The sequence below is a fragment of the Scleropages formosus genome, chromosome 9 (assembly GCF_900964775.1).
Source record: "Scleropages formosus chromosome 9, fSclFor1.1, whole genome shotgun sequence".
In the NCBI taxonomy this organism is placed as follows: domain Eukaryota; kingdom Metazoa; phylum Chordata; class Actinopteri; order Osteoglossiformes; family Osteoglossidae; genus Scleropages; species Scleropages formosus.
The window spans coordinates 13,848,516-13,864,348 of record NC_041814.1 but is presented as its reverse complement, the minus strand read 5'-3'; the positions used below and the strand labels follow the sequence as shown (position 1 = coordinate 13,864,348).

At 42.3% G+C, this 15,833-nt stretch overlaps 1 protein-coding gene across 3 annotated transcripts in view; it reads right to left on the bottom strand.

Annotated features, from left to right (window-relative positions):
• Nucleotides 1-15,833, bottom strand: part of ipo13b (importin 13b) — a 31,937-nt gene that overhangs the window by 1,632 nt on the left and 14,472 nt on the right. For 2 of the 3 annotated variants that reach the window (XM_029254624.1, XM_029254623.1), the window contains exons 4-20: nucleotides 13,243-13,383; nucleotides 12,614-12,755; nucleotides 9,069-9,235; nucleotides 8,517-8,634; nucleotides 8,025-8,172; nucleotides 7,313-7,494; nucleotides 6,959-6,985; nucleotides 6,446-6,580; nucleotides 5,465-5,614; nucleotides 5,197-5,277; nucleotides 4,969-5,106; nucleotides 4,547-4,643; nucleotides 3,320-3,372; nucleotides 1,651-1,717; nucleotides 1,064-1,122; nucleotides 780-869; nucleotides 506-687 (exon numbers count right to left, since the gene is read on the bottom strand). In XM_029254624.1, the coding sequence (XP_029110457.1) occupies nucleotides 506-687; nucleotides 780-869; nucleotides 1,064-1,122; nucleotides 1,651-1,717; nucleotides 3,320-3,372; nucleotides 4,547-4,643; nucleotides 4,969-5,106; nucleotides 5,197-5,277; nucleotides 5,465-5,614; nucleotides 6,446-6,580; nucleotides 6,959-6,985; nucleotides 7,313-7,494; nucleotides 8,025-8,172; nucleotides 8,517-8,634; nucleotides 9,069-9,235; nucleotides 12,614-12,755; nucleotides 13,243-13,383 (1,977 nt within the window). Of the gene's footprint in view, nucleotides 1-505; nucleotides 688-779; nucleotides 870-1,063; nucleotides 1,123-1,650; nucleotides 1,718-3,319; nucleotides 3,373-4,546; nucleotides 4,644-4,968; nucleotides 5,107-5,196; nucleotides 5,278-5,464; nucleotides 5,615-6,445; nucleotides 6,581-6,958; nucleotides 6,986-7,312; nucleotides 7,495-8,024; nucleotides 8,173-8,516; nucleotides 8,635-9,068; nucleotides 9,236-12,613; nucleotides 12,756-13,242; nucleotides 13,384-15,833 lie in introns of those variants that run through there. The other variant, XM_029254625.1, reaches the window with a different exon arrangement.

The window sequence follows — 15,833 nt, the reverse complement described above, 5'->3', positions numbered from 1 at the left end:
CTTAAAGCATCAATGTAACTACAATCTCAGAATTAGTACAGACAAATGTTTCTTTTCCCAAATTTGAGAATCTGTGGCAGACTGCACATAGTAAACATGCTGCGATGATCCCTATCGGATTCCATATGTACAAGGAGAACTCCTTAGTAGCTGGCCTTTTCAATAACTTCTGTTATGTTTATTACCATCAGTATCCCAGATATCACATGTTGAATGTGACTTAGAAATGGTTTGTGTGTGTTGATAGATATTAATAGATATAACTTATATAGCATTCTTAGCTGTCAGTAACTAAAATAGACAAGGAATTGTAAGCATTTATAGAGGTGAACATCATACCAATATTACAGAAAGGCCCGTAGGATTTGGACAGGCGACGCAGATTGTGAGTTACATATGCATGGGTAATGACTGTTCACTGGAACCAATTTGTAGTCTGAACACTTTTCTTTCAGATGTACATTTTAGAGCACATGGGTCTGGGTTTATGTGGCGGAGAGCGCACCTGAGGATCTGTTGGCTGAAAGTGTCTTTCTGCTCTGCAGTGAGCCGAGAGGAGGGGAAGTTGGGGCGCTGCAGCACCTCCTTCAGCCACACTGTCAGCAGTGCAAAGCAGTGCTTGTTCATAGAGAACAGGATCTCTGAAAACTGGTCCATCAGACTGCGGGACGACTGTCCTCCAATTGCCTGGAGGTCAACAAAATGAAGGTTCACCAACCTGGCCCTCTGAGGAAATGAAGCATGCACAGTCCTGAGGTCAAGGTATTGAAGAGCCTTACCTCCAAGATGGCCTGCAGCAGCAGCTTGCCCTCTTCCTGTACCACCTGGCCCACTGAAGGAACATCTGCACAGTGAGGCAGCAGCTCCGTCTGCAAGGAGGTATGGTTCCGGACTCCATGAGCCAAAAACAGGCCAACGCTCACATGAAATACAGCTACTTCAGGATGACAAGCATACTTGAGCTTAAAGGCAAACAAATGTATGCTTTGAGGAGAGCAGCAGTATTTTTTCCCCAAGAACACAAGACAAAAAACACAGGAATTAGAAAATCCTCATTACTTACAAAAAACAGACAGGTGGATTTGACAGTGGGGGCTTCTGGAAATTTCAGTGACAGCACTCCTGAGAGAGTTTAAACTATTAGTATTTTATAGAACTATACAATAAGATATTTTAAATATTATTTCAATTATATAAGCATGATAAGCAGTTGGGAACATGCACATTTACAGCAGTAATAATACAACTTTAGGCCATTGCTTAAGCACTGGAGTAGTTCTGAAGGTGTTTGGGGTGTTTGCCTTGGCACAACGCCTTCCATGCACTCTAATCTCTGCACAATTGATTTGCAGTGCAATGAGCTGTTCAGTAATTGCCCATATGTGCCCTGTGCCTGTTCAAAACTTATACCAGAGGGATATCTATAAGGGTGTGTTAACATTGGGGTCTGAAGTTTACAGTGTTGTGCAAGCTGGGACTTAGTAAAGGGAATGGCACAATGTTTGAGTTCAAGATACTTCAACGTCATACTTACTGGTGGCCTGCACAGAAGCAGTAGAGACAAGAGGTCCCATTCGAGACAGACCTCAAGAGCATTACATGCAACCATGCCTGCACAGCAAGGGGTACGTGCAGGAGCTCAACACTCACCACAATGGAACACAGCTTTCACATCAAGATTCTCAGACATAAATAAGTCTGGTTTCCGTTTGAGGGCCTACAAAAGAGAGCAATTGAAGAAGGCTGAAATTTCCCCTCTCTCAGATGGAATCAGTGCAGCCCTCTCGTTACAAGCCTCATCTCGCCTCACCTACCTGTCCTCTCACTGTCTGAGCCTAGCTTTCCAACAAACAAATAAACCAAAAAAAAAAAATAACTTGTTCAAACGCAAATGTAAACCAATCAAGTAAGGAACACATTAGAAAACTCAAACATCAAAATTTAACTTAAGTCAAAATTAAAGGTATGATGGTTTGTTTAAAATTCCATTCCAATATTTTGGTTTGTTTGGACTGAATATGTAACAGAAATCCATAAGTAACATGTACGAATAAAGACAACTGATGCTTTAAGGAAATTATTCAGGATGAGAGGAGAGAAAGGGAAGGGTCAGACACGATTTTCAGGTTTATTCCAAGGCAGAAATCAAAGGAAAAATGAACTTGAGAGAACAAAAGAGGGCCCAATTCATTTTAATTAATTAATTTGCTCATTAATTAATTTAGGTTTTGATTTACAGTTGGAATGACTTGGAAGAAGAGGGTAGGAATTTTATCCAAGGTGAGATTACTGAGATCCTATCTCCCTTCTTTCTTCACGAGTCTCATCTCCTGACAATGATCCCCCCCAAGAGCTTTAGTACACAACTGAACTCATTTTCAAAACTGAATATTCCAAAAGTCAAAATATTCCATTTGCCTGAATTATTCCCTTGATATTACATTTACCAGGCAGCCTAAAATGGTGGATATATGCTTCTACTTAGTTACAGAACTCAGCACCGAGGGCAAAATCTACAGCCCATGAGAGCAGCAGAGCAGCAGGATGAAAAGCTTCTTGCAGCTTTAATCATTTGGATGGGAAGTCATTGCTCACGTACCAATTATTTTGAAATCTGTGCTGTTAAATTCATATACACATAAGTTACACAACAATCTATGAACAATGCAGACCCACAAAGTGAGAATGAAACATTTTTTACAGTAAGAATTGTTACTGGTTTAAAGGAGGAAGAGCTTATATACTAAATGGATTCACTCGGAACATATTCATTGTTTAACAGCTTGTGTCTTAAGGAAACCGACAGCAAGCCGGGTTGCTGTGGCACTGGTGCTTTCCTTCGGAGTGCATTTAGCCAGTACACGCTGGTCAACATCAAGCAATTTTGCCAACATGCTGCTGTCTGGCCTGTTCTGACTTATACAGTAAATTGCTGCCTTAAAGGAAAAATGCTCCTTTGCAAATTTCCACCACAACTACTTGAATGAGAGACAAGTCTCAATGTACGTCCACAAGGCAGTTCAGTTAATTATAAAGGAACTGGGTCTATTCCTACCCCCTGAAAGTCCACACACATTCCAAAGTGGAGCAAGAAACATTGTTTTTGCTCCCAATACTGGGGTTTCGGTTGATCTCCCAACAGCAAGACCATGGGTCAGTTTCATGGCCCTGCCAGAGTGGTTGTCCCCTAAAGACCCAAACAGAGGACAGAGAGGAGAGAAAGAATGAGCAAAAGAGGGAAAGAGACAGAGAGAAAGAAAGACAGAGAGAGAGAGAGAGAGAAACTGAAAGTGAATGAAATAAGAAACCAAAAACACACCTGAGCTTGGAGTTGCATAAATGAATCAACAATATCAGGATGATCCCTGGGCCCTAAAACATAATAAAGATGTAACTTAAGAAATAATAATAAGAATAATACAAACAGCAACTGAACAGATTTAACAGTCATGTGGAAACAAAAATAAATCATTGAAATAATTGCACACGTGAGTAAAAGAGGGGAGGAGTCGGGGACAGGCATGTGAAGCTTTGGAAGCAGTCTTGGGAAAAGGAAACAGAAACAGACAGAAACATGAGTCTGTTTGGAAGAACGCAAAAAGAAGTAACAAGAGAAAAAGAAGAAACCTAAAAGAACAGAAGTGGGTTTGGAGTGGGACCCCAAGGAGGCACCTGTTACTGTCAGCTTTTTTTTTTTTTTTTTTGTTGTTGTTAGCATCTTTGCAAGCTCAATGGAAACTCGCACTCCTAAAAAAAAATTAATGGGTGCACTCAGGCCCCCAAGTAAACCCCATGTCTCTCATGACTAAGGCAAGATGTGACGGGGCGTCCCAGCCCCCCCCAGAGCTGTTCCCACATTCCAAACAAAACCTTGTTCAGAAACACAGTTTGCTCATAAAACTCATCCAGGGGACCCTGCTGAAAAAAAAGAATTAATCAGACTCTCCCGTTCATTGCCAGTTCGTTTCAGGAAGAGTGGGGAGTGGAAGCACCGGGCAGGTGCGTCTTCAAAGACAGACCTAACAGAAAGTACCCAACACGAGCTATGCAGTAGTCAAACTCAGGGACGTCTTCCAAAAGCTCCTCTGGACAGATAACTAATAGCACTTGTGGATTTTCTTCATTTTCAGTGATAAAGAAAAATCAGTAATGCGTTTTCAATAGTACTGTGCACATTTACAGAAATAAGTGAATAGCTGATTGAACTTGAGGTTCCATGCAACAGCTTGCTGTTATAAATTTGCTTGTACTGATAAGAGAAAAATGCAGGTTACATAGAAACGGTCTTCAACAATTTATCTCTGTAGCGTTTCATGTTCATTATTTTAACTTCTCTCAAAACCCCACATACAGAAGACTCGGACTTGATTAAGGCAGACCTCTTCCTCAGATCATCGGGTACCTTTAACAAAGCAAAAGTTCTCCCAGAGAGCAGGGTCTTCAGTCAATTCAGTAACATTTTTGCCTACTAAAATACTCTGGCCATTCCCTCAGCAATCAAAGCAAAACACAACCTCCACCCCAGATTCCTTCTGTGACTTCATACCTTGCTGAAAGATGGATAATGTGACAGAGGTGACCAATTCAAAAAGAGCCTTGATAGGGGGAAAGTAGTCAGTTTCACTGGCAAATATATGGACCATCTGAAAGACAAGGACACAAAGTATAGTTACACACACTGCAAAAGATGACAAATAACAAAAGATATCAGATTGCTGGAAAAGGATCACTTGTGGAGTTCTTCTGTGCAAATATGACAAACAGAAGTTTTTTTTATCTGGCATATAAGGTCTCAGCTGAAAGGTGCATTCCTCCATACAGGCTTATCTGACATGCCATCCTTGAAACTAGTTAAAGAATGTGACTAACCTAAATGAGAGTAAGTAAATCCCCATTTGTGGAAATGATTTTGCAACTGACCAGATGCATCACATCATAATAGTATTAGGGTATAAAGGCCAAGCTGACCTGACGTGTGAGGTCCAGGGCAGAAGCCTGTGGGATGGTGCTATACATCTGACCAAGCATCTCACTTAGTTGGGACACCATAGGGGCAAAATCTTGTAGAAGAGTCTTCACAGATTTCTCAAAAATGGCACATACAGCCTGAGAAACAAAGCATGGCACAGAAAGAGTGAGCAAGTGTGGGTGACTGACCAAAAATAAATCCAGAAGGAGGGAAGGAACTGCAGTTACCTCCACCACCTGCGAGTCATTGAGCCACTTGCTGAGGACAGTCTGGATAAGAGCAAAGACCTGCTGGAGGACCACCACAACCTCAAGAAACACACAGGGATTAGTTCAGTTATGGAAGTTCAGCAATTAACATGGAAAAATTTTAGCAACTAATATAAATATATATACTGTATATATTCTATATATATATATATATATATATATATATATATATATATATATATATATATATATATAGTTAAATAAATTAAACCTGAAGAAGACTCACTGGGTTGGGGCCTGACTGGGGGAGGGCCTTTTTGACCAAGGGTACACCTTCTCCTAACTCATCCTCCTGTTTAGAGATGTCCAGTGTAGTGAACAGGTTGGACAGGAGGCCCAAAATGTGAATGATAGCTAGCTTATTGGACGGATTGGGCTGTAGAGAGAGAGAGGGGGGGGAAAAAAAAAAAAAGGAATTCTGATGGGTTAGGTAAGCATACTCATACTGCTTAATTATTTCCATCTTTGAGACATGAATAAATCAGAACTCCAAATTGTAAGATTAAAGACATTTAGAGTCCATATAAGGGTCCTTAGAAACTAGCACTGACAAATCACAATAATGTAACCCTAATGCGGTTCTGAGTAACAACCATAATTAGAAAGCAATCACTAACAAGTTAATCACTCCCCCCCACGATGACAAGCCCATATTTTGCTCCTGCACATATAGAAAAGGGGAGGTAAGATGTGCCCTATTGCAATTACTGCTACCCCAAGGAAAGTACAAGTTGTCAAGTGGACCTATGCAGACATGCTGACATACACAATAGTGATGCACAAATAATCATGCATGTGACCACCCCAACAGACAGACACACACCCACAAATCAAAAAATTACACAGATAAAGCAAAAACTACAAAAATTAGTTTCCTAAGTAATGGTATTGAGAAATAAAAATCAAAGGCTATACCATCATTACTTTTTCCAATGCAAATCATTTTCCTAATTAAGACCATAAATTTGAGCTCTGTGACATGGTTAAAATGAAGTCAAGAAATCTACTTGAGCCTGCTGTGTTAAAAAGTTTTGCACTTTATATGCAGATAAAGAATGGTAAATCAGGAACACAGCACATTATTGTAAACATATCTGGTCCCGATTAAGTTACTGATTAGGGGGCCGATCAATAAATTTAGGGCTGTGTTCTACTGGACAACAGAAGACAGAATAAGATTTCCCTAGATGAGGATCTTCCTCATTACCGTCTCAGCTGCCAGCTTCTCCAGCTGTTGGATATAAGGGGTGATGAGAGAATGCAGGTTCCGTAAGATGTCCTCCACTGGCAGGGCGGAGAGCAAGAAGCCCAGGGCCTGCATCAGCCACATGCATTGACTGGTCTGCATACATACAACATATAAAGAGGAAAACTGGTCAGATACAGACACTGCTCTGCACAAAGTGAAGGACTGCTGAGCTATGCAGACTTGTACACACAGGAAAATGGCCTTTACATATAGAGGCTGGCTGCTTAATCAATATGTTTTTTCAGTACCAGATGTACTTTTGCACTGTGACCGGTGTGCACACATTGAAAGAGATTAGATGATGTGAGAAATCTACAAAAATTAACATGTTAACCACTGTAACCAGCTTGTGTACACACAAAGGACCTAGTCAGTGTTTTATTTGCAAAAATCAGACAGTTACTTATGGACGAATATATTGAAATTCAAGCGTTAAAGTGCTTGCAAATGAAATAATGAATCATCACTGACCTTGTGGATCTGCTTAATGAGAACCTCCTGTTGAATGAAAAGATTTATGATGAAATAAACATTCAAATTTGTACTCCAATACAGAACTGAGTACAATTCTGCCAAACTCAGTCTGTTACAGTACTATCAATGGAATAAAGCTTGAGAATATTTAGCAGGTATAACCAAACATTTCAACACTGCCACAAGTAAAAGCTTAGCATTAAAAAAGGCACTTGGATTATAAATAAGACTTTTACTTATTGTATAATACTGTAAGACTTTAAGACAAAACGGACTAGGTTCATAAAAGACTTAATGCTCCACATAACTCCAGCAAAAAGAAAGTGATTCTCTACTAAGGAACCGTCTTACCTGGGAGACTGCGACAATGTTGTTAGCGTAGGGGGGCAAGTCGTACTTGCACTCACGACAGATCTTCTTGAGCGTGGACACACTGGACACCGACAGATCTGGGTTCCCCAAGGCCTGCAGCACAAGCGGGAGGACGCTGCTCAACATGACTGGGTGATCAGCCAGCCACTCTGCCAGCGCACCTGGAGAGGTACAGAAAGGGGTACAGAAAGCTTTGATTGCAGAAAGTCTATAGACAAAAACTATTTCCCAGAACAAACCAGCAAAAAAGCATAAAGCTAAGTACTGTGAGCACCTAAAGAGCAGCGCATACCCTGGCAGAACACATGGCCATGGTGGCTGACCAATACGGAGAACTAACTTCATGATGTACAGGCTGAGTATACAGATTGACTGGCACAGGAAAATCTGGCTGGTTAGGGGCTGTGACAGCACAGAAATGGCAATAAAATGGAAAACAGCTGTACTTTGTAGTGTGTGGTACACACAGATCCATACAAAAATTACTGAAATATTCAGTCTCAGTTCAGTCACATCTCTGAAACCAAGAAACAGCTCTTTCTAGAGTGAGAACTTGGAAAGCTTCAAACTGGCAGCACAATACGTGGCAACCTGCCACTCCCAGAAGAAGAGAACGATACACACACAGAAACAGAACACAAAGCTTATACATCTGATAAAAACATTGAAACCTGAATGAGCTCTCCTTTACCTATAGTGAACATGACTGTATCTGCCAGCTGAACGTTGTTGATGTTGATTCGCGGAATCAAGCCGATGAGGCCAGGAATGACGTCGGAGTAGTTCACATCTATGGTTTCGGCAATGGACTGGAAGCCATACAGCAGTGCTTCTGTATGCTGCAAGGACAGGTAAAACATGCTTTCCTTCAAATATGCTTCATTGTTCATGAATACTGGAACCACTTTTTGTTCTTTCTGCAGCTGACAAAAATCCCCAAATGAGATGCTAAATGAATAATCAAAATGATTATAAATTGCCATAAGCGTAACAAAGTTAATAAAAAAAAAAATTGGAGGGGTTTATCTAGGGTGGATAGATTACAGACCTGACTCACTCACCGACCTTTGAACTCCAACTGCCCTCCTTCACAATGATTGTGTGACATGTGAGTGAAAAGGACAATACAAACTTGAATGGCCCACATTTCTGTATGCCCTGCATGCAGACCAGCTGGACTGACCTGCCAGGACGTGGGCTGGTCGGAGGTCAGCAGCCTGCCCAACTTGTCATACAGGTTGCTGAGGAGCTCGGCACCCAGCATCTCATACACGTACATCAGTGTGTCTGAGATGTCCACCCTAAGGAACAGTCCCACGTGGTGTAAGTGTGCTACGCAATGATTCCTTGCTTCCAAAATCACTTCAGTTGTCGAACAGCACGTCACTCCATAATGGGTTTACATCATTCCAATGATTTACGACTGCTCTGCACTGATTAGTCAAAGTGAAACTGCAATTGCCTTTGAGGTCTCAGTCTAAACAAAAACTTCCAAAGAATAAATATTATTTTTACTATTTTACTGCTTAGCTGATGGTTCTATCATGAGACAGGTAATGATGACATGATGATGACACGACTGATAATAAATAATCATGTTAAGTAACTTGCTCAACAGAACTGCAGCAGGGACCTGAACTATTAACCTTCAGCTAATAACTCTGTCAACCGCTATGTCATCAAGAAGCCTTGTTCAGAAACGGTTAGGTCAGCTCTGTGCCATCCTGTCTCTCACCGGTAGATCCTAAACTGCTCCTTCTCATCAGACGACCAGGTGGCATACTCCTCATCAGAGGGGAACTGGGCCTTATGTAGCAGCACGTCCACCAGCTGGAAGTACACAGGCCTGTAGACTTGCAGATACACTGCCTGCTTGTCGGCCTCGAAAGACATGATGTCATCCTGGAACACAGGGAGCAAGCTGTCAAGCCTCTGCGGCAAATGAGATTTCCCATGAAAATAGGCTTCGAACAATCCATGAGCATGTCAGTAGCCAGAGGTTCAGGGAATCCTAATTCAAATTGATATTGCTTTTTACAGTGCTACTCATGGTACTGAATTGTTATTATCTAAGCAAAGATATTTAATTTTTAAACATTACACAGGAGCTTTAAAAAAAATATATATTTTCAAGGCATCACCATGTACATTTACGTTGATTCATTTAGCAGACACTTCTCCAAAGCGACTTCCAAAGAACTCTTCGTAGTGTTACCAGCCCACACACCTTATTCACCAAGGTGACTTACACTATTTACAATGGGTCACTCATCCATCAATCAGTGCAACACACTTTCTCCCTGTCACACTCTCTCTCTCTCACACACACACACACACACACACACACACACACACACACTACGGATAACATTTTAGTGTTACCAATCCGTGTGAACAGAATATCTTTGGGCTGTGGGAGGAAACTGGAGCACCTGGAGAAAACCCACACAGACACAAGAAGAACATACAAACTTCACACAAACTGAACAGGGATTGGACCCACATCCTCTCAAACCGCACAGGTGCTGTGAGAGACACAGGGCTACTCACTGTGCCGCCCATAGAAATGGAGAAATATATTTAGCAATAGTGAAAAGAAATTCACATGTTTACACAGAGAAACTCTACCTAGGTCAATGGACACAGAGGGGGGAAAAAAAAAGAGAAAGAAAACTGTACGAAGTCTGGTTTACAAAAAACGATAAAAACTGGAATAAAAGAAAAACCTTGTTTGGTATACTAAATCCATTAAATCACAAGTCAATCATTTCTCATAACTGGGGAAAAAAGCAAAATCACATTGATGACCTAAAGAACACCAAACATGGACATTAACCTTGTCAGGGAGACATCAGGCTGACTCATTTGCAAAAATGTTTTAAAGAAATGGAATCAAAAAGCTGGCAATCTGAACTTCTTGTCAACTTTCTGCCACATTCTGACAGCTACCAAGGTGTTAAGTGCATTTATGCCAGTCCTGATAACACTGAACATCTCCCAAGTGTACTGCAGACTTTACACCATTTATGAATATCTATTCTGCAGAAAAAGTTTGATTTTAGGCCCCCCTTATCTAGACTGACAGAGAAATGGGTCTCAGAGTCACAGTTTGCTAAAGGACTATTTAAAATCCAAATGCCATAAGACATCATCCTCAAATTTTGATCAAATCCTGGCCTTTCTTCTCTTTCCAGCATTATAAAAGCGTGAACACAGAGCGTATCATTGCCATTGAGCATTTAGTTCTCCATGCTGACCGACTTCAGTGGAAAGCCCTACTGAGATACCTGCTCTCCTGCACATTCAATCCTGGCTCTCATACAGATAGGCCATTTAATAACTCCTCTCTATTAAATATGCAACAAAAACGTATAGCAATCCAGCACGTTTAGAACTAAAAGTCACTGAGTATAATACAGTCAAAAGGAACCGGAGCAGATTAGATATGCAGTAAGGCCGATTTTGGCTTGAATTTGGGTGGCAAACTCATGGGGGGTGGCGGCGGCCCACACAAGGATCACCGTCAGGAGGAGACGCAGGTCCTGCGGTGCTGCTGCCTCATGAATACCGCAGCACCGTCAATGCAGGCCCATTGATTGAGGGCGGAGGATTACGGGAACGCTCGCAGTGAGACGTGCTGTTGGGCGCTGTTCCATTCAGCCTAAACGTGCGGTGAGCATCCTACAGAGCTTGTACATGTCAAGAAGACAAGGTACCCTGGGCCTGACACCTCAGTCTAAACACACAGAAAGGGCAGCGTGACGCAGTCAAGTGTGGGGCAGCAAGGCCCGGACCTTTATTCTTCCATTATTTTTGTTAAAACACATGTACCAAGTCATGAGACTAAGGACACAAATAAAATCCCCCCCCCCCCCGCAACCCTTCATTACACTAAAATGGCTCAATTCTCCTTTAGAAGCCTTCGCTCAGGTGGGACCCTGCAGGCAAGGAGATGGAGCTGTGGCTTCGGTTCTTATGCCTGCACAGAGAAAGGCCACACAACACACAAACATGCTAACGCACAGATGCACACGTGTGCTGCTTCGGAGGGGTGCGGCCCTGGCGATAAAGGTGTGGGTGTCTGGCCTCACAGCGCTGCTCTGCTCCCCAGAAAGACTGGCTATAGTCCACTGGTAGGCTCACTGTCAAACTGCTCCGTTATGCAAACGGTCATCTCATTTCTACAGGATGACAGGCACGTGCATACATACAGCCGATCTTACCTCACATACACACTACTGTCTTTATTCCACTTACAAAAACACCAGTGCACACATGGAAATTTGTAGACCGTACGCTGCCTCACTCCCAAATCCAAACTGTTTCGTCAATTTATTTTCTGCTCAATTACCAATCTTTTGAACGGTCTCTCAATGCAAAGAGCTATAATAATTACACCGCATCTTAACATTAACTAACGTGTGCTGAAAGCTCGTACTAAGTATACAGTGCGCAATGAGAAATGTGTGACTCAGTTTGAAAAGGGCAACAGCGCTGTTATGGAAATGCTTTTTGAACATAAGGCCCAGGGTGCAGTCGACACTTGTATTTTTGTCGGGAACCTGTAATAACCGAGTAGGGCTAACAAGGTTGTAGGAGGAATTATTTTCTGCGTCTAATTACACAGGAATTTAAAAAAAAGAACAGTTTAACGGAAAAAGATGCTTTTCAGACTGAGGAATACTAGGAAAATATTCTTAATATTTTTAGGAAAAAAGATGGTCAAGCTAAAAGTACAACTATAGTTAGGATGAAGTTTTGTGTTCATAGGATTCTGCCTTGAAAATTATTCAGTGTCACATGATGAAAGGTATGTTACTGAAAGAATGAAAATAAAGAATACTGAAAGAATAAGAATCAGCTTATTTATAGAAGTTCCACTTAAGGGTTAAATCATAAATTCCAAAGGGAAGTTTACACACACACACTTTCTGCATTGGGATAATAACCCACTTCCGTTGAATGCGTGAACGCAATATTATGTTGTGTTTTTCTGAACAAAACAGTAGACACACGCTACTGCATTTAGCGACAGCTTCAGTAAAGAAGTTTGGTGTATTAGTAACATTCTAACTTTGCCGTCAGTTCACTTGAATCCTTTCACCACCCACTATGGTAAAACGACCTGGCATAAAAATAAACTCGAACGAAAGTTATTTTAAACATTACAGTGCATTTCAACAGTTCCTAAAACTTTTAAATCCCTCAAAAAATGCCCCATAACCACATGGACACTTTTCTCTGTGTTTTGACAGACAGCTGTAGGTGCAGAGCTCATACCTGGAGGGTGTACCAGAAGGTGAGTGTGAGAGAACTGGTGGTCTCGTTGACGGGGTAGTGCCCAGGAATGCCAGTGCAGAACATGATCATGTTCACAAGGGCCAGAAAACTTTGCCAGTGTTCAACCTGCTCCAAAAGAGTCCTGCGCGCGCACGCACACACACGCACACAGAGAGAGAGAGAGAGAGTTAAGAGCAATTCTCTGCAGTAAGTGGTTCAGTAAACTGCCATACGGTCAGAGCAACCCAGTGCAGCACAATCCAGAGAACTACAATAACAGTGATGTAGTAGAATATACTAAGCAAGAGACCGATGCACACATTTGGTCAAAATTTACTGGGCTACTCTATCCATAGACGAGTGTTAGCAAGTGTACAGTGTAAAGAGTGAAAACTAATGTTCGCTGACTAGAGCAGTGTACACAAAACAGAATGCAACAAGCAACTGTCTTCTCTTTTGTTTAGGGGCTACTTAGCGTACGACATACTAGACAAAGATGCCTTGCGGACTGCTATGTGCAGTAAACATTGCGATAAACTGCTCTCTCCAGTGTGAAGCGTTGTACATGGCAGCACTGGATGGCACAGCAGGAGCCAGCTTCCTGCTACATTCGAATGGGTGCGTCGTACCTGGAGTGGTTCTCCCCAAGGGCCACAGCGATGCGACAGATCCCATGTGAGGTCTCCATGTCACCACTCTGTACCGCCTCCCGCAGCTGGTCCTGCAGCTGCAGCACCTGGGGCACCAGTTTCAGCAATGTGTTCACGTACCTGGGAGAAGGCACACAGCCACATACAGGACAGAGTATTACCAGTGGCCTGTGCTCCTCTGGACTCTCCATGTGTTGCTTTTCCTCCCCAACCCTAAATCACGTGTGTGGTCCATTTGCACATCTCTCTCCACAGCACTTTCCACCACTGTCCCAGAGAGAAAATCGAAAGGGTTAAATCAACTCCTTGAGAGTTAAATCAGTGAAAAAGAACGGAACATCATGCATTTCGTTGAATTGTTGTGAACTGTTGTTTTTAGTATTTTGGGAATTCTTTCCAGAGGTTACAGGTTTGTATTAGACTCTTGATAACCTTTTTTTTATCTCCAAAGTGTCACGTCCTTTCTTTTCCCTCCCACCCTTTCTTACCAAGCAGAAACAGAGCCACTCTGCCTCTGCGCTCTCTCACTCCTGCGAAAGAACTGCTTCCTTCAGCCCTCATCACTTAGCTGCTGTGCTGTCAATTACTAGCGCTCTTGCTCAGTGCTGTCTCAGCTCTTTAGCTTCTATCCATCATCTCTATTGACCTTCCTCTAAGTGATAACATGACTTCACTGCCACCTGGCAAACTGGAAGCAGCTTCTTGCAGGCAGTCAGACTCAAATTCCAAAGAAATCAGTCTTGGTAGATACAACCTCCTAGGTCAATGCCATACAGTTGAGAAGCAGTCACAGGTACTTTTATTTTTGACAGTACTGGTTTTACTGGTACACTTAAAAGCAGCAGCAAAAACAACCTCCTAGCACTAATAGCCCAAAAAATGAATTGCAAAAATTTTGGAATGAGTCCAGACGATACAAACTGTTACTAGCTTTCAGCAGAATTGTTGATGAGCTAAAACAGCAGAACCAAGCTGGATATTCCCCTAGGGACACCTGAATTCTTACAGAAAAGAATATTAAGGTGACAAGCATTATGGGATGGCTTTGATTCATATTTAAATAATGACTAATTGTTCAGTGGAGTAGGTTGCTTCACAGTATGGTCAAGCAATGGTCCATGTGTCACTGCAGGGTCAGAAAGGCTCTCTGGAGTAGCCCGTTCAGGCACTGACACAGCAGGGCTCAGTAACAGATCAGCAATTTGCCATCTGCTTTGCTCCTCCGCTATTATAACAGCCTCGGCTCTTCCCCTTCGAAGAGCCCGACCCGAATTCCCTAAGATGCCTGTTAAAAATGAATGAGGCTCTGAGTGCTGAGACTGCCGGGTTACTTGTCAGACACAACTCTGAATAGAGAGAAGGGAAAGGGGAACTACTGGGTAGAGGGATGGAGCTTAAATCAGGTAAAGTTCAAACAGGGTGGGGCGCATGGCAAACGCCTCACTGGACGTGCACATCCCTATCACTATAGACAATCTGACACACCAGAAGAAGAGGATGACCGTTATCAGCTCAGTTCTCAGAGAACCAGCCGGTCTGCTCAAGTCACACAGGCCTCTTGCTCGGGCCAATCTTTCCCCCGCCCCCCTTGCTGCAATTTCACTGAGACACAGGGAGACAGGGGAAATGAGTTGCTTAGCAACAAAAGGCAATTGGTCCAATAGCATCCTTGCAAGTGGCTTGATTGTAATGTATTTAAGCAGTATGAGTGAGTGTAATGGCAAGGAAATAGAGAGATGATAAGAAGGAGGGGTGTGAGAGTACTGGCAAGAGAAAGAGGTTAAGAGGGGGAATATAAAGAGAGAAAGGCAACTGACTGGTCCTTACACACAGTTAATATACTGGTATGTAGAGTACCAACTAAAACCACCCATCTGGGAATTTAAAAATTGATGGTAATCCCTCCCAGAACTCGCCCTCTTTCTGGTGAAAGTCGTCGTCTTCTACACGGCACAACGCGTTATTTGTGCACTACCTCAAGTGAGCTGCTCAGTGGGTTCGTACACAGAAGTGCACCACTGGGATGCATTAGTGTCGTCACACTCACTTTCTAGTAACCCTGGAAACTGTCTTTTCCAGTAACCTTGGAAACGGCAGGACCTAATGACAGGAGCCCATAAATCTCTAATGTCTAGACTTTTCCCCCACACAGACACACACGCGCCCCTCAAGTATTGAGCACCTTAAAGCCAAAAAAAACAGAGACCAAGGCTCCAATGTGCATTGCAAAATTTGTCTTTTGCAGGGAATTTAGACTATAATCAGAAAGAACTCTGTGAAATTATTGAAACTCATTACCTCTCAACTGTGCTGTCACCTAAATCACACTAATGCCATTGCCTGCTCATGCAACATTCTCTTCCAATTAGCTCTGGCCATGATTAGTCACGGTAACAGCATGACCCACAACACTTAAGGAACACAGTGTAAAAATGCATTAATTTCTGCCTCAATCACCAATTTATACATTTATTTATTCGTTCATTTGCCAGATATTTGCTGCAAGTAACAATCAAACTTCAGGGACATTTACACTTTATATACCGACCCACTGAGTAAATAATATTTTC